At 34.6% G+C, this 24,970-nt stretch overlaps 1 protein-coding gene across 2 annotated transcripts; it reads right to left on the bottom strand.

The window, feature by feature from the left end:
* Positions 1-17,405: 17,405 nt before the first annotated feature.
* On the bottom strand, positions 17,406-20,789 carry LOC113695991 (benzyl alcohol O-benzoyltransferase-like). 2 transcript variants are annotated; one of them, XM_027215263.2, is made up of 4 exons: positions 20,530-20,789; positions 20,233-20,384; positions 19,468-19,993; positions 17,406-18,421 (listed from the first exon to the last, which is right to left on the bottom strand). In XM_027215263.2, the coding sequence occupies exons 3-4, from the start codon at positions 19,951-19,953 to the stop codon at positions 17,498-17,500; spliced, it is 1,410 nt and encodes a 469-aa protein (XP_027071064.1). In that variant the 5' UTR covers positions 19,954-19,993; positions 20,233-20,384; positions 20,530-20,789; the 3' UTR covers positions 17,406-17,497. The 2 variants fall into 2 exon arrangements, with proteins under 2 accessions (XP_027071064.1, XP_027071065.1); XM_027215264.2 differs by having other exon boundaries at positions 20,287-20,384.
* Positions 20,790-24,970: the final 4,181 nt, after the last annotated feature.

Below are 24,970 nucleotides of genomic sequence, written 5' to 3'. Positions count from 1 at the left end.
GAGAATGGTGGTGGAGGCATAGAGGAGGAAGGGAATGGTCACAATTTTTTGGGGAGGGAAGGTAGAGGAAGTAATAAAGATGTGTGGAGGACAGTATGGTGATGATGACTGGGATAGGAAGGGAGCAGTGATTTTAATGAAGGCGTAGTAATGATTGGGGTACGCATGGAAGGTAAAGCAGGATTTGGAACTGTGACGAGGAATCTAAAGCCTGTACTTTTTTTTTTACCTTATACCTTTTCTTTTTTTTTTTTTTAAAACGATATATGGTTGTATTCCTTTTCAAAAGATGTACAAGTACGAGCAAAGGCTCGATGAAACTATACAAGCGATCATCAAAAGTAATGCCTAAAGCATAAGTACTAAGTTTGGAGCTTAGATGATAGTTATCATTTTGAACTAAACAAAAGGAGCACATATGAAACAAAAGTCTAAGTTAAATAATATCCTCCACCACAGTTGCTAATCTGATATCCCGCGCTTGTTTGGATTGAATAAGGTTGAGGAGCTGCTGATTCTACACTTGGAATTGGACCACTCTGTGTTGCATTTCAGCAACTTTACACATTGCCAATTTTAGAGCTAATGCTTCATCCAGCAAGAAAGATCCTGAACTGGTTTCACGCATTGCCCAGCCTGTGTGTGTTTCCTGAGCTCCTCCTATTAGACAGATTTCAATGCCTACCCATGGTTCGTGCTTGTCCCTTGTAATCCCAATGGTGAATTGCAGGACACCATGTTGTGAACAAAGCTGTGGATGTTGCAGATGTTGCAGATGAACAAAGCTAAAGCCTGTACTTTGATCTGATGGGAGATTGGAATTATTATAATGTGGGCACCACCCCATTTATGCACGAGTCGTAGATCGTATCTATCCATCCAAGTTTTTGTTTATCTCAAAACTTAGCCTTGCTTGGAACCTTGTTTGAACCTTAATTTTTTTGTAAGTTTGCATGTTACTAATTTTTTAATAACTTTTGCTATATAAATTCAAAAAATTTATCAAAATTTTTAATTTACACATTTTAAAATATCTAATACACCTCTTTTCTTCTTCTTTCTCCCTCACCCCGATCCATCACACCTTTATCGCCGGCCACTACCTTTGCCGCTGCTTCCGCTCCGGCCTGAACAATTTTGTTTTCCTTTCTCCCTCTCCATATCCCTCTCTCCTACCCTCCCCCTCCCCCTCTCCCTTCCGAAAATGCCAACCTATTCCAAACTTCCCCTCAATTTTAGGTGGGTCATTGGGAGAGGTTTTGAATAGCACTTCTAGCAACGCAGGAGCTTTCAAGAGCTCAACTACTCTGAACCTCATGACAGACGTCTGGGATGATAGCCCTCAGATGGGATGCTCTCCTACTGGGGTGCTACAGAAGTCAACTTTCGTCTCTCTTTCAAATAGCAGCTCGGGGAGTAGCCCAAGAACAGACAACAAGAAAGCTCCTGACGCGCGGCGACCCTCCGTGATGTTTTTTTCTTTTTTCTTTTTTTTTTCCTCTCCCTCCCCCACCCCAGCCACCCTCCCTCTTCCCCTAGCTGCGATCTGGTCGCACTACCAGATCGCAAACATTCGCGGTACCAAACCGCATCTGCTGGTTCTTCAACGTCGGAGGCAGAGATGGCGAGGGAGGGAAGGGGGAGGGGGAAGGAAGAAGAAGAAGAAGAGAGGAAAGAAAAGAAAAAGGAAAGAAAGAAAAAGACAAAGAAAGAGAAAAAGAAAGAAAAAAAAGAAAAGGAAAAAAAAAGTTTTTCATAAACCAATGGGCCTTAGTTGGCTCCAAATTATTTATTTGGGTAAAATTATTGACGAGAGATATTAGAGAAAAGAAAGAAAAAAATTATTAGCGAGCAATATAAAGAAAAAAATATATAAAAGAAATTATATATTGATGAAAGATAAAAAAAAAACAAAAAGAAAGGATGTTAAAAATGATTGTGTAACATGGTTGTTGGCATAGGTGACAAACAAATTCATTTAATTAAATTTACTTATATTCGCCCATAAATAACTGAAAATGGGTTATCTTAACTTCTTACATATGAGTATAAATGGGTTATCTAATAATACATATTTAATAAATAGGTATTATTGAGTAACCTATCAAATTCAATTAATATATTTAAAATAAATGGAGTAATTTAATTACTCAACTCATTTTTTTAACTTATCCATATATATCCATTACCCATTTCAACTCGTCCAAGGTTGCCTAAATTATCCAATTTGACATCTCTAACTGCTGGGTCGTGGAGAATTTGTGTTTTCCTACTAGATATTAAGATACAACAAAAAATTTATTTATTTTTTCCTTCTCTTTGATATAGACTTGGCTTGTAATTCCTCGATTGCTTTGGTTGGGAGGAGATTTTGAGTAAAACCACAATTTAATTCGTGTAAGGAAGACATATGCTAAAAACTCCAAGTTAAGGGACTAATTTATACCAAATAAAAGATAAACAACTAAACTGGCTGAGGTAAAAATGTTGGGAGTACTAAATTGGTGATTTCCTAACTTCAAATGGATCTTTATGCCATTTACGGAACATGTTACATGTAGTAATGTTTGTAGGCCTATCAGGAAGACAGCTAGAATCTTACTTTGTCTTTTGCTAAAAGAAGTGTCACCGAAGTCCGAACTGCTGTCCCAGTCATCCGGTTTCTGTCTCTCCGTGTAATCCACAACAGATCTTTACTGGTTTTCGTTTCACTTCAAGTTTATCAAAAGTACAATGAAAAGTTTGTACTGTTCCCCTCTTTTATGACTGGGCTTGTAATTCCTAAATTGACCTTAGTTGGGTCATGAAAGTGAGCAAAAAACACAATTTAATGCCATTGAGGACGAAATTGGCCAAAAAGATTTGAGGGACTAAATAGTACTGTCAAACAAAAGATGGATAACTTTTTTATACGCTACCATTGGATAATTTTTTTTCTTTATATTAGCATATTTAAATTATGTCACATAATATAAATTTAAATATAAACTTCAAAAAATGCACACATGTAGCATACATTAAAAATTGTTAGTGTAAAAAAATTACTATACTATTAGTAAATAAAATATTAATTCATAAAAAATAGAAAACAAAATACGCTGAAGTAAAAAGGTTGGAGGACTAAATTAAAAATTTTCTCAATTAACTTCGAACAGGTGACAATTATGTCACGGCAATCATGCCTCACCGTGGCTTAAGATAGAGAACTAAATTGGCTTAGTGTATAAGGAATTAGGCAAAAACTTGGATAGACTTGGTTTAATAGATCTAGTGGTTCAATTTTTTTTCACATCTTCACTGTGTATTTAATGTTTAAATTGGTGAGATGGTGTTGCAAATTTTGAATCACCCTATCTACACATGAGGTTCATATACTGGGTCTACTCAAATTTTTGCCTAAGAATTATTGTTGAATCGTTCTACTTTCCTATTATTGTATTTTTTTTTCTGTCAAGAGGCAGAAACTCACACACTCAATTAGATTAGAAACACTCAGGAAGTTAGCGGTTAAACGCCCCAGTTAGTGGCTAAACGACCCAGTCAAAAGTAATCTAAAGGGGATCCACAAAAAACCCACGTTCGGCCAATTGGTGCCTAGACGAGACTCCTATGGACCTTAAACCCAGGCTGAAGAACCCCATCCAACCGATGTGGGAGGGAACTTTCCTATTATTGTATATTTTCTCAATTATCATCCCAAAAGTTTTTTTTAATTATTTTTTTAAATATCTTGTCACCATGCATCCCACACGTGCGCCACGCGTGCCAAGTCTCTGACTGATCAGTGGCATCAAACGTACCCAATGTACCACAGCCAACACAATATCTTTTGCATAATGATTGGACCGGTCATTTTTCAGGTGAGGGGAAAAGAGAAAAATAAAGAAAGCTACAAAGAATACTTTGGCCTAAACCCCAAATGCTTATTCACTTTTTTTTTTCTCGTGAATGATAATCGTAATTAATATCCATGACAAATATTTTTAAATGGGCCCCAATCCGAAGGATAAGTAATCTGGTATTCAATAACAAAACCAAGATTTCCAATTCATGGAGAAATATGAAATGCATGACAGTAATGTCTTTCAAAAACCATGTAATCTTATATTTAGAGCAATGGCTTAATATCAAAATAACTTTAATTAATTATCAAAATTAATTAGTCCCTTTAATTATTATCAAATTTTAAATAATTGCAAGAAAAGTGGTACAAGTTTAAGAGTACAAAGTGGAATTAGTCCCTTTAATTATTATCAAAATTTGATTAATTGCAAGGAACTAGCATGAGAAATAACAATTAACAATACGTACAGACATTTATTTATTGATTATTTATTAATTGTTATGTCTCTCAATGGTCTGATTGGGACCTACTAATTCTATGCTTCTTTATTTTTGTCACATAAATCCCCATTATGAACTACTTCTACACTATCTAATTTCCTAAAACTTGCTTAAGCAAACTGAAAAGGCTAAAGAATTAATCCCACACGATCAATACCAAGAACGAAATAATGCTACTAACAATCCAAATAAAATCTTCTTAACAATTGAAACAAAATATGAGTGGTTTTGGTTTGAACTACTTTTTAGTTTCATGTGTTTCCAAAACCATTTTTTTTTCTTTTTGGGTTAGAATCTAAAGCATTCGGTTGCTAGTTATAATATTTTGAATTTGGTATTATATTTTGATACACTTTCTTTGTTTCATTAATTGTATTGTTATGTATTAAATTTTTTTCACCCCTAAGCTAAAAATTCTGACTGTGTCTATGATCTGAATATTATTTTTGCGTTGTGTAAGTTATCATCTACTCTAATTTCTTCTCCATGTATAATTGAGATCTTTTCCACTTCATTGCAATTCTAACCGATCCAACAAAGGTAATTAGGGTACAATAACTGGTTTCTGGAAATCGATTTTTAAGCAGCAGTATATATTTTCTTCAGAGCTCTAACTAGCGGTAGTGATTAGTCAATTCATTTTGGATTTGCACTTTTGCTGCACGACCACCTCAAGTTTAAGTGTTTCTTAATTGGTCAAAAAACACAAACAAACATATGTGAAAGAGGAACCAATACATTATTGTTAAAGTTAAAGATTTGGAAGCCTCCAAACTTTAGCTAAAAAATGAATTTGGTTGTTTTATAAACCAAATAACATGTCAGAGTTAATATACCCCCTCAATCCTATAAAGATTACTTATTTCAATTTTTACACAGATTAAGAAATGTAAGTTAATATATACAGTTAAATAAAAAGTCGGATTTATTTAGTACTTATCTTATATGCCCCTCCATAAATATAAGGTGGCTCATATTATTCCATCATTTTTGGTGCCTGAATATTTTGTTAAAATATCTGTTAGTTAAAAGTTAAAAGACTGAATAAAATACTTAGCTTCTCCGAAACAGAAATAGCAAACGACCCGGGGGAATCAGACCGAAACATCCTGAGCATTCATGTAAATGTAGGGCAACACAAGGAAGGACATAATATGGGAATTGGCATCACAGCAACAAATGCAATGAACCAGATTGGTGCAGCGTGGATGCTCAGGGAAAGAAGTACTGGATCAGCTGTTTTGGACAATTTGGTGGCTATACAATTGGCAATTTGTAAGCTAAAGGAACGCGGCTGGCAACACATACAGGTTCAGACATCATGTAACCAGACTTTAAAGTTGATAAACTACCAAGCCCCAACCAACATTTGTATAGCAGGCCATCTTGAATGCATCAATGATCTAAGCTTAATGTTTAGGACATGCTCATTTGTTAGCCAGCCTAGTAATGGTAGTACTAATACACTCAGTTATAAACTGAGTAAGCAAGCAATGCACATCTATTTTGATGAGGAGTTCTTTGATCCTCAGTGTCTTAGTACACTTTTGTAAAGTAAAACTTGAGCCCTTACTCATATATTGTAAATTCTCTCTTAGTAGAAATATATTCATCTATCGTTTCTGGAAAAAAAAAGAATAAAATACTTAGCTCCATCAACACCAGTTATTTATTATTTCTAGCAAACAAGAACCCATCATCTTTTATAACTTTACAACCTAAAATCGAAGCTAACATTTTCGTGCAAATATGAAACTGCAAATGAATGATTTTGTAATTAATTTTCAAGATCGAATTTGTTCAACTGTTTCAATTATTGTTCACATGACTTCCACCCTGTAGGATTGTCTCCATGTTTTCAAATATGCTTTTCTGGTTAAATTTAGATACTTTAGGAACCAAAGTAATGAATTGTTTTTTTTTTCTTTTTGTCCTCAAAATCATGATAACAAAATATATATGGTGAAGCTCAAAGAGTTTATAAGAAGAAAGTAAATATGTACCCCACAATGCTGGGCACATTTCAATCTTGGCTAGGCTTTAAAATTTCAGCAAGAATTTGTCCAAAATTGAGAAGCATGGATATATATGTTGAATTTTAGTGAATAGTTGGATGTTAGATTTTGCTTCTTGGCGTGTGAACCGTGATTCATTAGGAGTTGAGTGGACTACATATTATCGAAGGCAAATCTGAATCTATCCTGAAGGCTAATTTGTCATTAATAGTTGGCCACAACGAGGAATTTTAAATTTCTTTTATGGAATGTAGGCAGTGACGGAGCTAGGAATTGCAATTAGGGGGGATGAGTCTCTGTTATTTGGACCAAGTCCAAATAACTTTTAAATATTATTGTTTGGGTCCTTGAGAGGGGGGCAAAGTGAAAATTTTTATCAATATTTTGGGGGGGGGGCAAAACAATATAATAAAAATTTTTTTACTTAGAAATTTTTTTTATAACAATTGGAGGGGGGGCAAAGTGAAATTTTTTATCAATATTTGGGGGGGGGGCAAAACAATATAATAAAATTTTTTTTACTTAGAAATTTTTTTTTTAACAATTGGAGGGGGGGCGGTTGCCCCCCCTTCCCTCCGCCCCTGAATGTAGGCTAGGTGTTCATATTTCGTATTTTGCAATAAAAAAATTCAAAGAGTGCATAGAATTCTCTCTTGTTTAGATGGACCTTTCCTCCTATCTCTCTTTAATTCATTTGGGTTCTTCTTTAGCAAAAAAATAACAGTAAAAAAGAAAGAGTAGACCGCATGTGTGGTCGATAGGAAAAATGTGTAGACCTAATATTACAATGTTGATTTAAAATAACCTTCATATGATTTTGAAATCCATAGATAAACATTGTATGGATAGCAAATAGTTTTGATTTTGACATTGAGGGTATTTTTCATATTTTAATCAATTCTATTACAAAGGTCAAGATATATATAGCTTTAAAACTATAGGATAGTTACATGAAAAATTTCTAAACTATAAGGGAGTAAAGTGTAATTTACCCTTAAATAAAATTACCAAAAACAATAGAGCCCTCCTTAATCTTTTGGAATTAAATTTGAGGCTGCGTAGGCCTTGCAAATCTTAAGGTGATTAAGCTTAAAAAACTTGAGCGACTACGAATTGGCTTAGAGGCAAGTTGTTGTGTTGAAGTCGGAGCACAAAATCTCGAATACATTGACTATCATCAATGATTTCGTTTTGGGAATGATGTAAAGCACATACCATTATACATCACAGGAAAAAAATGGCAGAAAAAAAGAAGATATCAACCATTACTACCCCGGGAGGGAGAGAAGGGGGAAATGAAAAAGAAGACAATGGGGAAATGGGAGAAACCGATAAGAGGAAGAGGAGGAATGAAATCAGCATCAAAATTAGAAGGTTGAAGGAAAATTGCAAAAGACATTAGCATCTAGAAAAGAGTTGTTTAATATCAACATTAGCAAGAATACCAGGTAATTTTAATAAGGGCAAATTACACTTTACTCTCCTGTGATTTAGTATTTTTGTACATAACCCTCCTATAGGTTCAAAAACTATACATAATCCCCTCTTGATTTCGATTAAAGTGTTAAAATGACGAAATTTACAATCCATAACGAAATCTTCTAAAATGTAAAAAATACCCCTATATAAAGTTAAAAATTATTTATTAACAACAAGGAGTTATGTGTATATTTTGAAAATTATAAGGGGGTTATATAGTAAAGTATTAAATCATTAGGGGGTTATAGGTATAAAATCATACGGGATTAGTGTGTCATCTATATTATATTTATATATTTTGGTCACTTCAACCTTTTTAATTTTTAAACAAAGGTAATTTCGATATTTTTAAAGGTTCCGTTATGAATGATCATTTCCGTCACTTTGATACTTTAATCTAAACTATAAGGAGATTATGTACTGTTTTTGAAATCATGTGGGAGTTATGTATAAAAAATACTAAACTATAGGAGACTAAAATGTAATTTGCCCTTTTAATAACAAACTCATCGAGTCCACCATCCTCAAATTTTCACATTCCACATTGGTTTTAGCTTAGCTTGAGTTAAGATCAAAGCCAGATCTTTAAAAAAAAAAAAATCATATCAAGATTGAATATTGTATTGTTCGACTGGATTAGGCTTGTTGAAACCTCTAGTTGAAATGTATGCCCTTTATTAGATTACCTTTTTTTTTTTCGGAATACAATCAGTTACAAGCATGTTCAGTACCATGAATTTGTTGCTCTATTTATTTCTTTTCAGTGCTTTCTTTGTGTGAATAATGCAGAAATGGGAGACAAGGAAGACCAGCTTGATATGACGCAAAAGGGTTTGATACCCTATTATGGACAACTGCTTGATTCAGACGATGAATCTTACAAATTCTATAACATGTATGCAGCAACTCTTGGATTTGGTGTTCTAAAAGAGTATTGCAACAAAGATAAATCGGAAATCATAACTTCAAGGGAGTTTGCATGTAATAAAGAAGGATTCCGGCTTCAGGATAAAAGGGATAGGGCAACAAAGACACCCCGTGCAGAAACTAAGACAGGATGTCTTGCTTGTGTCATTATCGTTGAAGCTGGGGTATCTTCCAAACAAGCGCTCTAGAAGCTTAAGGTTGGGGGAAGCTGGAACCATTTTCAGACATTTTCAACAACAACCTCTGGAAAACCCATCATTTTACTTTGCTGTACAATTGGATAGTGAGGAACAAATAACTATAGACTACAAATATGTTGGAGAGGTGGTTACCTTCGACACGACATTTAGAACAAACAAGGAATATCGTCCTTTGGGCATTTTCCCGGGATTTAATCATCACCGCCAGATGGTAATATTTGGTGCTGCACTATTATATGATGATGGTGTTGATTCCTACAAATGGTTGTTCCAAACCATTCTAGAAGCCATGTCTGGTAACCCGCCGAGAACATTCTTCACGGATCAAGAACCGGCCATGGCAAGAGCTTCAGCTTCAGTGATGCCAAACACCTTCCACGGGTTGCGCACGCATCATATTCGTCAAAATTGGCAACACTGTGGTTTCGCATATCTAACGTTTGAAAATATCTACATAACTCCCATCATGGTTTCATTTAAAGTCAAAACTTAATAGAAGATAACCTTGATGGTGTTATTAGTTGAAATACCACTATTGTTCTTTCTTAATTACTAAATCAAATAATGGTCTAAACATCTTGCATAAAAATATTGAGAGTATTATGTGGATAAACACCCAAATGGTAGAAAAGTTAAGTGGATAGTTTTGGAAATCATACAAGGTTAAGTGGATACGATTATTACATATCATGTGCGTCTGGTTCGATCACAATAATCAAACATGCTTTCAATCTTTTTTTCTTTTGGTTGCAAGAGAGGGGTTTAGCCCCTTAACACAGAATAAAACGGCGGGGATTGTGACCACCTTTCAATCTACTTTCCACTTCTCATAAAACTACAAAGAGTTTATATAGACATGTTGAAACTTTAGGATGTCATTTGGTAATGTGCAAAATTACAGGAGGATTTTAGACTGTAACTTTCAAAGTTAAGTACTCCTACTTAACACTAATTTTTTTCAGCCCATTGCTGTTCTATTTGAATATAGAAATTGCTTATCTAAAAAAATGAATATAGAAATTACCAATTGATTTTTACGTGTCCAATTAGATTTTTTTTTTTTTTATCTAAAACTGAAGTTTAAAGATTAAAATGAGTGTGTATTTATAATTTCAAGTTGAATTGAGCCGATAAAATTCCTGTAATCATGCATCCTATACGTGCAATGAGAGTGCGGATTCTCTCATTGATCCTATGTGTGCTTGTGTTTATATGTTTATGTAAGTGTATACATAAACACACTTAAAAAAAAATACACTACCAGAGATTAAGCTGCCAATTGCATCTTTCATCATTCTTTTTGGCTGGATATATCTCCCACTACCCTGAACTGATACTCTCAAAAAGCAAAAGTGTGTTACTATATTTTCTTAGAAATGGCAAATCATCTAGTGTTTACTTATGTACCTAGAGGTGAATTTACAGCTTACCCAAAAATGAAGGATACGAACAAATCAATTTTATTTTTCTTAATCTTGAGCTTCTAGTTATAGTATGTTTCTTTACATGGAAGCTCTAAATCAAATTTTATTCGATATACTAACTTATTTTTGAGTTAATTGATTCTAAAATTTCATTTTATGACCAGCTATTTGCAAATTTCATATACTAGGTTGATATGGTGCATAGACATTCAAGATTTCAAAAATTCAAGGAGAATCAGACTAAATAACACTCAATTTTCCCTTGTTCAAGGTCACTAAATTTGCTAGGAGATCACTCTTTTTTCTCCTCAACTCCCATACATTTGACAATTCTCTTCTGCAGCAGCAAATGCCACATGAACTCAGGAAGGAAGGATTGAATACGTAGAGTAAGTAATTAAGCACTTAATTTAGAAAGCATAATTGGTAAAATGTTGTAACATAACAATCTTTTCAGAAATCAGACGCTGAAGTTTAAGTTGGTACATAACTGATAATGACTTTTTACCTTAGCCAAATCTGTCAACTTGATGTTTGTGTATCGAATTCATTATTCACATGGTACAAGGCATCGTAGACACTGAAGAAAGGAAACCAACAAACTAAACACAATAAACCATAGTTATGACTGATATCTATATGAATTAATCTTTTATATATTAATAATACATGCATTATCACTATTGAATACATGACAATTTATTTGAATTTAAATTTCAAATTTTGTTCATGTGTCATTCATCTAATCATGATAGCGTATATATTATTAACGTATATAATATTTACTCTATCTATATTAGATAAACCTAAAAATTAAGATGGGGTTTCCTTTTAAAATGGCTTCTTATAAACTAGCTAGAATGCTGTATCACTAAATGAAGAATAACGGTCTTGTTCAAATAAATTTTTTTTCACAAGGATATTTGCAATCAATACTATTTATATACCCCGTGTGCAAGAAAGCAAAGGTGAGGTCTTGATGGGTAATGAAATTTCAACTAACAAAAACATTAAACTAACCTACCCAAAAAAAAACCCTTAAACTAAATACACTGAATTTCAATTTTTCATCTACATGGTTGAGCTGAAAATTATAGCCTAAGTAACTTGTAGACTATGTATAACTTAACAATTGTAACATATATATTTGAAGCTGATGTGCTCTATTAACAGATTAGGCACGCCTAGCGCACGTGAAATAGGGTATATATGGTGACAAGAATTTCTTTCCACTTTTACCATGTATGCTTGGAAATATTGAGAATGGAGTAGACAATTCATAATTTCAAGCTTTGGGGGAAAAAAATTCCGCGGCTTCGCTTATTGTGAACCCAAAAGAAGATAACCCTCCAATTCAAACAATAAAAGAAGCCGTCGAGGAGATTTTCCCAGAGAAAAGATGACTATTCACTGTCATTTGTGTATCAAAAGGGGCTGGACCATGTTACCATGGAGGTCAACGAAACTCAAGAAACCAACAGGGATGTCTCCAATGAAGAGATTAGACTGAACTCAAACTAGGTTTTTTTTTTTTCCTTAATCCAATTCTAATGCAATTATTTTCACCTTGAAGAAAGGTACCTGCCCCTAGCCAGATGAGCTTCTTTAGTCTCTTAAGAAAGTAAGTTTTGGGCATCTGTTCTAGTTTCTAGGATTTAAGTAATCAATTGCATTTCAGATTGTTCTACAAATTTTATTGGCATGTTAAATCAAGTCTAAGAAAAAGAAATTTCTATATTATTATTTAATAGTAGTATTTTAGTCAAATAAAGTTGTTAATAGCTGATTGGGGTAAAGTTATGGTAATTTTTTGTTTAGAAGCTGATATTATGTTAGGTAATTTATTGTGATTGTTAAGACTTGTTTATCAAGTCATATAGTTTATAAATAGGGAGTCTTAATATGTTTGTCAATTGAGAAGAGTTAAAGTTTGATAGGCTTGTTCTTATTGCATTATTGATAGTAAATTATTGATTTATTCCTTTTTTTCCCACACATATTTTTATGCATATAAATTGTCTTCCCATATATATTGGTTTTATAAAATTGATCTTCTATAGCTTTTTGATGAAAATTTTGGATTCTACATCTAGCACCAGAACTCCAGGTCTAAGAAATTAATTTTGGGATGCCTGTGAAAATTGAAGAATTGGCCCAACAATGGAATTAGTTCGGGTGCTTCTGCTTTTAGAGTTGAGTCACAAGATTTATTCAGAAAAAAGTCAGTTGATTGAGTTAGACTATAAGGTTAGTATCCAGTCGATGAAGATGGACTATAAGATTAGTCCGAAAATTGTTGCAAAGATAGAGATCAGAGAAGAATTCTATAAAATACGTTGTGATTATTAAAATAATTGACATTAAATTTGTGTGATGAAAACAGCCTATCTAGAAGCATGGATTATTTTAGCAAGTCAAAAACAAATTGAGTGACAAGATGAATCAGTCCAGATGCGTGAAATATTACAGCAACAAAACCTTTTAAAGATGAAGAGTTCAAATTGATGCTTGTAGAATTTACAAGACATATTAATGTTAGGGATCGTTTTGGATTGAGAACTTGATTTAAGGGAGATAATGTTGGCATATTAAATCAAGCCTATGAAGTAGAATTTTCTATAGTATTGTTTAGCGTAGTATTTTATTCAAATTAAGTTTTTAGTAGTTTATTGGGGTCAAATTATGGTAATTTTATTATTTAGAAACTAATATTATGTTACGTAAATTATTTTGGTTGTCAAAACTCATTTACCAAGTCACCTTAATATAGACGAGACCAAAGCAAGTCCAGCATCGAACTTCATCACGACAATAATATCGTTTTATTTTGTTTTCCTGTTTTCGTATTATTTTGTTTCCTATTCTAATTAGATGTTTTAGAAGTTTCTTATTAGTTAATTACTTTCATAGGCTAATTGTTTTCTGTTCGTTAGTATTTTTAGTAGTGGTTGTATGCCTACAACTAGGTTTATTTGGGCTATTATAATCATTCAGTCTTTTGACATATTTTATCAATTTTAATACTTATTGTATTGTTTGGGTTTTATAACTTGCCCCATCGGATGCGCCTTGGGTTAAGATTCTTATTGAATGTTGTTTATTTTGAAAAATTGATTGTGTATTCCTTGATTTATCACCCTTCCGTGCCGTGTCAGTTGGTATCAGAGCATACTTCTCTTGTGATGATTGCTAATGCACACCACACATTGGATCATGGAGAAGAGGGTGATCGTGCTAGGAGAATTGCTCATGATTGCGCCCTTATTCAACATGGTCTATATCAACCTTATAGATAGCCGGATACGGGGCACAAACGGTTGCACCTGCAACCGTTTGTGGCGGTTGTCCTCATTTTGCACTGCGCGTAACATTGGTTAAACACGATGTAACTTTTTTTTCACAGGATGTATTTTCAGAACAGATAGTGGTGAGCCCCACATTTGGCGCGGAAATCGAGTTACATGGTGTAATTTCAGCCGCACAAAATTTTGAGGGCAAATCTTGGCCCTTAACCGTGCAGGGACGGTCATACTGATGACCGTCCCTGCCCCAAATCCTAGATAGCCAGTTATGAGGTCTTATCTTTGGATGATGAAATTTTGGCAAGTTTTGTTGAGTTAAACCGTAGCTCTAGAGAGAACTTTTTTCAAGACAAGCAGTACTCCGTGTATATGGTTCGCAATCTTTCATCAAAGGAAGATAAGACTCAGGGAAATCAATTATTTTGAACCAGGTGCCCCTATAAACTTTGAGGAAGGATTGTGGGATTATTTGTTCATATATGCGTAATGAATTTACCATGGAACTCGAGGTCGAGTTCTTTCGAAGTTGAGGGGACTGATGTAGAATGAGACCAGACCAAGTCCGGCTCTATGACCGGGGCTGAACACCGTTCTGACAGTAACTTCGTTTTACTTCGTTTTCCTTTTTTCATAGTATTTCATTTCCTATTCTAATTAAATGTTTTAAGAGTTTCTTTTTAGTTAAGTAGTTTCCTAGTCTAATTGTTTTCAATTCCTTGCGTATTTTTAGCAGTGGTTGTGTGCCTATAACTAGGTTTATTAAGGCTATTATCATCATTCAGATTTTTGACGTATTTTATCAACTTTAACAGCTGTTGTTTTGTTTGGGTCTCATACCTTGTCCTATTGGGTGCGTCTTGGGTTAAGATTCTTGATGAATCTCGTTTATTTTGGAGAGTTGGTTGTGCACCGTTCCTGATTTATCTACTGTGGAGGATATTCGTATAACCCTTTTGATATTCGTGTTCTTTACCTGAAATGTTGCACAGTTCTTTACATGCACAAAGATAATTTTAAAGTACATTTTCTCCCTCTCTTAATAATGTGCCTTTGTTTGTAATAATCACTTCACATAGACATTAGGCAACAGGATAAACAATCATTTTTCATCTCGTTCATGCTTAAAATTATGTAATTTATTTTCTCCAAAATGTTTTTGCTTAAAAAGTAGTTTCTCAGCAAAAGAAAATAAAATATTTTGGACCAATTAGATAGTTCAATATTGTTGATGCCTTCGTCCAATTTGAAATAATTATCATTTTCCTTTTTATAGAAAAAAAATGTTTTTGATATGCTAGCAAAGCAACAAATTAAAGTTAGCTCTTGTGTCACTATCGTGCAAATTTTAAAAATTTTATGGTGGATGATTTTTTTTTTTTTTTTTTTTGTGTGGATGATATGAAGAGACGGGAACATCAAACATGATGACTATGGTAGCTAGATGACACTTCGTTTAGCAAAATATCAGTCTAATAAGCTTGAAAACATTGCTTGTTTTATGGATTGCATAAAAAACTATTTGCGGCAAGCCTTTGGCCTACCAACCTTATCCACACAATTGCCTTCTCATCTTTTCTTTCTTTTTCTCCTAATATCTCTCGTCCGTCGATAATTTTACCAACTTTTGGAAAGGGTGGAAGGATGCTAAGGCAATGATGAGGGCAAAGATGGCAAAGCTTTATTCTTAGCTGCCACTGGGGTCTGTATTTGCTCTTTTATATGAGACAAAATAAGTATAAAATTTTTTTTATCACGATCAGTGGCGAAGTGAAGACCCTAAGGTCAAGGGGGTCAATCTCCGACAGTATGTAGAACACAGTAATAGTGAATTAAATTAAATGAAAATCTATGTAAAACATATATATTTTTCCTATATAAAATATGTTTTTAAGTTTAAATTAGACCTAAATTTAATAATAAAAATCACTCTACCAATTTGTGTTTAGAAATATCGACAGAGCTTATATTTGGATTAATATCTATGTTTTTAACATTATTGTAAATAGTAACAATTATGAAATTTTTAATTATTTGATGTCAGGGAGGGGGAGGGGGCAAAGCACCTGAAAAGAGAATTTTATAGATGTTGCGGGGCAATGCACTTGGAAAAGAAAGCCTTAAAGATTTTAGGAGGGGGCAAATAGAGAGCAATTCTTGAAATTTTTTAAGCCTAAAAAACAATTTTCTCAATGTTGAGGGAGGGAGGAAAATTATATATGGCTCCGCCACTGATCATAGTGGTAGCAATTTAATAAATAGCATTGAAAACAAAGAAAATATAATTTTTTTTCTAAAATTTCATTTTTATCTAAATTTTTCTAAAAGTATATGTTTGTCCTCATATTTTGGACATTATATTAACTTTAAATTGAAGGGTGATTTTAGAATTTCGTGATAATATACAAATTTTGTATCATGTTGATATATCAAAGATTCAAAGGGCCAATGAATTGAATGGGTTCAATCATTTTGATCATGAGGAGGAACTTCTCATAGTATTAAGAGCTTTAATACGATCTCCAAGTAATTTCTTTGTTTAAAAAACAAACAAATGGTAATCAGTCAAATTAAGCTGGAAAGTTGTGGATTTAACTACTCTATTAAGATTTCAAAGTATGATGATTTTTCTTTTTCAGGTGCATTGGGAAGCCTCAGACCCATTACAGAGTAACTGATTGACGACTAGTAACCCCATTACATTAAAAAACACAAATTGTGCCTATTCAAAAACATCTGGTGGATTGCAGAGAATCAGCAGGTCCTGCTGATGATCATGGCTCCAACTCTGATGGCATGATGTTGAAGTGTGGGCTGTTCTTACTCCATCCTTCACTACAACATCCTATGGACTGTATCCCTTCTCCCGTGCAAGTTCCAGTCCGTAGGTCATGCCCCATTATTCATCTGCGACATCAGTAAAAAGTGTGAATTAAAAACCATTACAATTAGCAAGTGAAAGATCCAACATCAAATTATGGTATTGGTCAGTCTTTGGAGAAGTTTCAGCTAGACTCACTTCATTGGATTCCTCAACTCTTGGATAAAATGTTATGGTTCGACAATACCCACATTGTAGATTTCTTAGGCTCATGTAGATTTAGATTAGAGGTAGTAATACAAGAACATATCTCGGTCTAATCGGAAAAAATCCGGCCAATCTGGTGCAACATTTTGATCCAAACTTACATGAATTATTTGCAATTTGGGCTGAAGCATTCATGTGGCGGTATAATAGAAGAAGAGACATGTTTTTGTCTAATTAGAATGATTGTACCACTCGCTCGGTCACAAATGATAGAAACTATACTCAAAAGACACCTTAAAGAGATTTAGTATTTGAAGTCTAATTTTTACCAAGCCAAGTTGTATGAATTTTTGATACTTATAACTCAAGTTATGATTTTTCTAAAGGAAGGGCATAAGTTAGGATTTTTGTGCATACTAGGGTTTTGGTGTGTTTTTTTGTGCATTTTGGTAGTGTGATTGTGAGGACTTGTAAAATCCCTCATATTTTCTTAAAATTCCCTTTTATTTGGAATCCATTATTTTATAATAGTTTTACTACTCATTCACCCCCTCAATAATTGCAATTAAACATATAATCAAGGGTTTTTCCTTACGTTTTCTTGTTATCGTAAATTAGAATTTTTGCGTCTTTTGGTAGAGTAAATAATCGGTGTGTAGTGTGTACTCAATTTGGTGATTAAGAGTGAGTGAGTGAATCCTGACAATAGTTAGACAGGCGACATCCGAATGATATGAGAAATACAGAGGTGGACTTGATCAGGTACAGAAAGAAAGTTAGTTCACAAGGCTGATTTGACGGAGATGGAGCGATCAGTAATGGCACCAAGATGGACATTGTTGCTCAACAATTTTTTCAGCTCGCTCACAAATCTGTCCATTGCCAAACCCGGCAGATAAATAGGAACTATTCTTCCTTTCTCCCCCTTCTTGGTCTTGAAAGCTATGTGAAAGCTGGCAACAGTACCCTTGGCCGGCCCCCCATACACCGGCTTTCCCCAACCAAAATCCACGTCAGTCAACCTAGACCGGGTACCATCCGACACAAGATAAGTCCTCACCAGAGTGAAATGAGGCCTCCCTTTAATAACCATTAAATCAGCCACAGATCTCATGTAATCTTCTGTCACAACACGTTTGACCTTGGTCACCAGCTCCACTGCATATCCCACAGGCTTGTTGCATAGTTCTCCGGCTGTTGTCAGCGCCACTGGATATGCTATAGCATTGCCGTAGTATCCTTGGGGCAAGGGAGGATTGAACTTGGAACGAGCATTAACAATGCACATCACACGGACTTCCTCGTTAGGTTCAGGCTGGAGGGCGATGGTTCGGCAGCGCCAGAGGCAGGCTGTCAGAACATCAAACGTTGAACACGTGCGACTAAGGTCAAGAGGGATCGATTTTCTCAGCGCTGAGATCTCTGCCGGGCCAAAGAAGAAAGAACGATGGACCATGTCATCCTGGGGAATGATGGATCCCTTGGTATCAGCTACCTGGTCGTATTCGTGGTGGGTGCACGTCACCCTTGGCGGGTCTCTAGCATTGAGGAGCTCTCTCTGCCATACTGGCTGTATAGATGGGACAGAGGCTCCCCGTGCGATTTCTCCCACAGCATGCATGAACTGACTGAGTCCAGCACCATCAGCCATGGTGTGATTTAGGCGAAGTGCGAAGATGAAACCACCGCATCTTAAACGAGTTACCTGCGTAAACGTTTTACATGATGGGAATTGGACAGGTACATTTGCTCTTAAGTATAACTGGTGCGATTGTTGTACACATTTCATGGTTTTGTGTACACTCAAATAACTTTTGTTGTATTACATGATTTGATGTACATTTCTATAACTTTTATTGTACATCATGAAATACAACAAAGTATCATGAAAAAGTATAATAACCATACCAACAGTACCTAAAACCAATCGTACCTGTCCGAAACCATATATAGTACAATACCATTACAGTTATATACATGATCAGTGAATAATATAGTTTAGCTAGTTAATTAGCTGCTACTTACTAGAACAAAATATGAAAATACCCACTACTATGACTTCCAATTGCTATTTATCGTAACTAAGAATTTATAATTCTACCAAAGAGTTTCATCCAAATAGTTACTCCGTATCGTGATACTAAATTTTTTCATACAATAATTGTAGATGCATTTTACAGAATTCCCATTGGCACTCAGTAATTGATTGCAAGTGTAAGAACAAAATATAAAGCCCACTCCCTGAACAATTTAATTGGTAGTGGACAGGGCCAGGCCTACTTGTGGGGCATTTATCATATTTTTTTTACTTAAAGGATATTCCAACCTTTCCGCTGGACTAATTCTTAAGGTTATGTAAAGTCTTGTCCCAATGATACACAGCGAGGTAGCACGCAAGAGTTGATCACGGACCTACTAGTAACTATCAGGTTACAGAACCAATCAATCGGACTACCCATGGGAGCAGACATTTATCATTGAAGTTGACAATTTATGTGAGACGCCACCTTAGACGAAACTAGGCGAGATTTATCTAAAAGAGTGTAGATTAGAATCATGGATATGTACCAAAAAAGAGGGTAGCATTTTTCTACCGTTAAGAATAGGTAGTATTGCCAAGTATTCAACTATCAATTTACCTCTTCCTTGGAGAAACTTAGAAGAATCTGGGAAAGAGTGATGGGGACACCTCCACATTCACGAACCAAAAAAAACAAGACACAAAAGAGTGGAACAGTTGTTGGGTTGTACCTGTATAAGCAGTAAAGGACAGTGAAGGATTCCTCCAGAGTGAGGAACATCATAGAGGAGCTCCTCCAAGCACGGGAATGGAGGCTGAAACGCATCCCCAAACTGCTCCAGCGTCACGTCTGCATCGGCTTCAATGAACAGAACACCCTCTCCCGTGCACTCAACCATCAGCTTTCTTCCGGGGCCTTCTCTCAGCCGCCCAGCAAACGGGTAGTAGAACACCAGAGCCTTCGCAATAGCCTCCCTGATCACCTTCACGGGGTCTAATCTCCTCCTGGTCCCATTAATCCTGGGATCATTATTATGGTTATGGTAAAAATGGATGGCAGGGAGTTGAGTGCGAAGACCCTCTTGATCGTCGATGTCAGAGAGGAGCTTGAATTCCCTAGGGGTGGACTTGGCCGGACGGACCAGCTCAGGCTTTTGTCTGGTCACCCTGAATGTCAAAGACTTTTTTGAGTTTGATGATGCTGATCCGGAACCCATTCTACCGTCCAGAAACAAACTTCCACCACCTACTGATTATCTACAACAAATATATTTCTTTAGGAAATGCAAACAAGCAGCAAGAATGTTTTTCATGCGTATAACATATATGCGATAATGTCACATATCTCCCTGAGGTTTAGCCTAATTACAGGAAGCTCCCCTCAGATTTGTATAATAACAATTACCGCCCTTCACTATCTTAAAGGGCCTGACTCCTAACCATAATTTTCAGGAAAAAAAAAATGCGAAAAACCAAAATGAAAATGAAGAAGGTACCAGAAGACTCCAACTCCATTTCCTCCACCCTTTTCACCCCTCATCAAATCTTACCCTTTTTCAATTACTTGGCCAGCCTCATAAAACACCCGTCACCTTTCAAATCTTCCCTTGCCTTCTAATCCTCATCTCTGTCAGCAGTTATAAACATCCTGCCGTAGCAAAAAAAATTTTTTTAAAAAAAGGTGAATAATAGTGTCCAAAACCATGAAGCTATCAAACATGCAAGAAAATCACAACATAGTCCAAGCAATAGTAGACAAGAAATCGTGAATTCAGCCACATATACTTGCATACCAGCCTCAATCTTGTGATTTGCAGTACCACAATCAATTTTCCAGCTACCGATGGGTTCCTTTCGTCATGTCACTCAAAAGTCCTAGGAGATCAACTTTTCTTCATAGAGGATTCAGCCATGGTCCATGGGTGCGGGAACACGTACTTGTCTGTACTTTTCTGGAAAAAAAGAGGAACGAGGGAAGTGTGGCAGTGGTAGAAGAAGAGGACATGGACCACATGATTTGGGAAAGAGACGCATGAATTTGGGTGAGACACAATTATAAGGGGAGAATGAGGCAAGCATATAACTCAATCTTTGTTTTGTATTATGGGATAATATCAGTATCCTCCCTAAGGTTTCTCTTAATTCATCTGGTATCTTAAAAGTTTTAAAAATATCACTTACCTCCCTTATTTTTGTTATTTGTGTAACGAATTTTTTAAAAATCCTAACTGCTCTTTTACGTGCCAAATAAAAATATTCCTATACCACTTTATTTACTTCAAAAAATCATCACCTAAAAAATAATCTTTGATAGTACTGTCACATCATAATGTTATATCCCATAAAAAAATAAATTTGAAAAATAAAAACATATTTGCAAAGAAATACACTTGCACCAATTTAACTCTATATGTTCAAAACTGATTTCTTATGAACTTTATATTTTTTCCAACCTCTTCTCAACTCGTGCCTAAACTTTTAAATTACACCAATCATTATAAAAATCATCTCAAAATAAACAAATAAATCATACCCCACTCCATCACAATCATGAAAAGCAAAAGATAAATAAGATTCAATTTATTATAATTTACAAATGAAATATTGTATAGTCATCTAAAAAAATGAGTAAAAGAAAACGTTGGAGAAAAGGGAAAGAGAAGAAAGTGACTTTTGTTTCTTTTTTTTAAAAAAAATTTTTAAGTTTCATTTATTTAATATGTGAATTATGCATCAAATAAAAGTTAATATAGCTTTTTACAATTATTTTTAAAATTTTAAGGGTGCCAACTAATATTAGAAGAAACTTCAAGGGAGGTTTCTGATATTATCCCTTGTATTTTATTATTCCTTGAAATTTTATCCCCTTCTAAAATTTATTTATAGGAGTGTCATTTTGGGTTATTCATGGGAATTTATTTATAGGATAAGAAGTGAGGGCTAATGAAGTGCTTTGGCTCTTTGGCTATTTGAGTTCAAATACAACTCAATCGTTGTTTATTATTCCTTATCCTTTTTCTAAAATTTGTTCATGGGAGGATCATTTTAGGGTGTTCATGGGAATTTTATCTCCAGGCCAGTATATTGGGTTTGTTTTGTTATCTTAAAGGTGAAATAGGGGGTGTAAGTGATAGTTTCTAAAATTGAAGGGAGCTTGACAGGTCCATAAATATATTCATATAATAAGTTATCATGAATAAGACTGGGGCACGGCTTGTCTAGGGTGGCGGCTGATGCCGTTCTTCTGGACTACCCACGTGAACTTCACCATTTAACCTCACAAATTGTTTATTGACAAGTGTTCAGATCCGTTTGTGCAACTAATAGAAAAATATTATTAAAGTCTGAGTAAAGTTATATCATTTTTAGAAGGATTGGTTTTATATTTTTGACAATAAATATTGAAATAATTTATCAAAATAAAATGCATAAAGAGATAGTTATTTATAAATAATTCATAACCATAATTAGCAATTGAATACATTAGGTAGGTAGTAAGAATATTTTAGAAAAATTATAAAGTGACAAAATTTTATTTATACCAAAAACCGCATCTCCCTTTACATATGGTATAGACGTTGAAGCCTAAGTTAGTAGATATGATTTTCCTATGAACATTATAAACATGTGTTAATGGTTATATTAATACTGAATCTAAGGGGTTAATTTTTTTATTACTATTCTCTCTCTTTTTTTTTTTCCATTTTACAGGAATATGTAGCTGCAAAACTTAACGAAATTTCGACGTTGAAATTGCTCTTTTCTCTTTCTTCTTAGAGAACTTACTCATATTTTTCAATTTAGATTAAGCAGATTAAACGAAAGGCACGGCTATATGCTTGCGTTTAGGTTTTGGGATGTTATGAAGAAATTTATGTGAAATACATGAATAATTATGGTAGATGGAATTCAAATATGACAATTTTCAATCCATCGAAAATAAAACGATAGGGTGTGAAGATGTAGGTCAGAAAACTATAGTTACCTTGTGGCAGTCCTATCAAAATCTCCAAAAATTGTTAAAAAATATAGTTGATTGGAAATTAGAACTTAAAGATCTGATATCTTTTGAACTAGAATACAAGAAAGTTGAAGTGTTACAATGGACAGAACATTCTATATAATACATAAAAGGGAAACCGATCAACTTTTTCATCAAACACAATTAATGATGAGCAAATTCAACGGTTAGAAACTCACCAAAATCAGAGGAAAAAAGATGGGCTGTTTCATCAAACTCATTTTACTTTAATATATCATTCTGGGTTTTTGGTGAAAGTAGATTGAAGGGTGTGATCTTTGAAAGGTAGACTGAAATTTTAGCAGCTCTTTCAAGGTTTGATCATATCTAGACACAAAGATATTTTAGCAGCTCTAGATATTTTTCAATTTGTATCTTTCAAAGCTATGTGTTTGAAAGGGGGAAGGAAAAGGGGCAGGGAGGATGAAGAGTCAAAGGAAGGAAAGTCTGGACAAGAAAATGAATAAAAAGAGAGAAAGAGTGCAAGAGATGAATGCATTGGTCTGCTGCTCAATTAGTCAAAGAAGAAGCCCACCTATAGAAAGCATCAAATTTAGGCCCAAGAGAATTGGAGGCTCCATCTTCTGCCATAAATCTCAGGTGATTCATTAGGCTTCAATTTTTTTTTTCTTTTGTTTAAGAACAACTTTAACTTCTTTCGTTGAATTAGTAATTGGACTTATTGATCTTGATTTTTTGCAATTTTTAATTTCATCATTATGCTTGTTACTCTATTTCCTTTTTCTAATAAAATTTTCAGAATTTTTAAAAAATATCAGTAGTAAAAAATATGCGTATCACTCGATTTACAACCGAAATACCGCGAACAATGCGGAGCAATTGTGTTTGTAACCGCCGCGATTGCGAACCGTGCTTCCAAGGGTTTCGAATTATTTTTTAACTTAAAACTAATATGCCCTTCAACTCCTCGGACGCAACTTGCATCTGCCGGCAATGACAACGCTGCAAGCTTGAATCACCATGCTTTTGGTCTTCAACGCTCCAAGAAAACACATCATTGTAGGAAGGCATGTCACCAAGGCCGGTGGAGACCAAATTCCTATCATCAAGCATTCTATACCATACGTGCAACAGCAGTGCATATTCTTTCATTATTTATGTGTATCTGTGCATATATACACATGCAAACACAGGACCATGCATTAATTAAACTGCCAAACGCATAAATCAGCGGTTATTCTGGTAAATTTAATTAAAAAAAAGTGGAAATTTTTTCACAAAAACAAATACCCGATTACAATTTTCTTCTTCTTCTTCTCCTCCTCCAATCACCACTGCTAAAAATTTATCCACAACTTCCTGCACAGCTTGTCTCTGCTTTCCCAATAGGCTCCCTCCACAGTTTCTCAAAGCTAGTAAAGTTATCGATGAGTGATATCAGGAGAAAAAAAGAAAGAAAGGAAGGAAGGTAAAAATAATTGCAAGGATATGGTTAATATGTTTGTTGGGTGTAGGCTTATGGCAAATGGTGGTTCATGCCATCTATAAAATAAGCAATGTTTCCATGCTTATCAGATGATGAGACTCTTATATAGGTCTCTTGTTGAAAGAAATGCCATCAAGCTGTCACAGTCATCATCTTCCCTTTTCTTCATATAATCCACAACAAAATCCATTTCCCTGGAATTCCAAAGATTTCAATCAATAAATTAACTATAATCATCATGATAACCAATACCATCATAAAATTAAAGAAATAGGAAGAAAAGTGGTGTCACTATAAAAATTCACTTATTATTGGAACTCCGCAGAACTTTTATGATTATCTTAGAAGATGATTTAATTTCAGAAAATTTCCTTTTTGAATTCTTTTTTTTTTTTAATGATAAATGATCAGCTAAAGTTTACAATTCATGTCTTGTTATCAAGTTATATATCACGTGCACCAATCGTGTTTGGTACCTTGTTAATTTCGTAACATCCATTGTAGGCGTATACTATCAGGTCATAGGACCTACAAATTTTGAATCTGTATTTCATAGAATCATAGAGCAAATAGGTTGAATGGCTACAACCATATCTCTCAGTGGGTAAAACTTCCTGCAGTTATATAACTTCAATAAAATCTCTTCAACAAGTGAGTGTGTATTCAATTAACAAGTTGTCCTAAAATAAACCATAGCTTGCACTTTGTTTGCTAGCATATGGAAGTATGAAGCTTAGAGCAGCATGCATGAACTTCAAAACTAACC

The sequence above is a fragment of the Coffea arabica genome, chromosome 6e (genome assembly GCF_036785885.1).
Source record: "Coffea arabica cultivar ET-39 chromosome 6e, Coffea Arabica ET-39 HiFi, whole genome shotgun sequence".
In the NCBI taxonomy this organism is placed as follows: Eukaryota; Viridiplantae; Streptophyta; class Magnoliopsida; order Gentianales; family Rubiaceae; genus Coffea; species Coffea arabica.
Note: the sequence above shows the minus strand (reverse complement) of the source record. Positions and strands in the feature narration are given on the sequence as shown.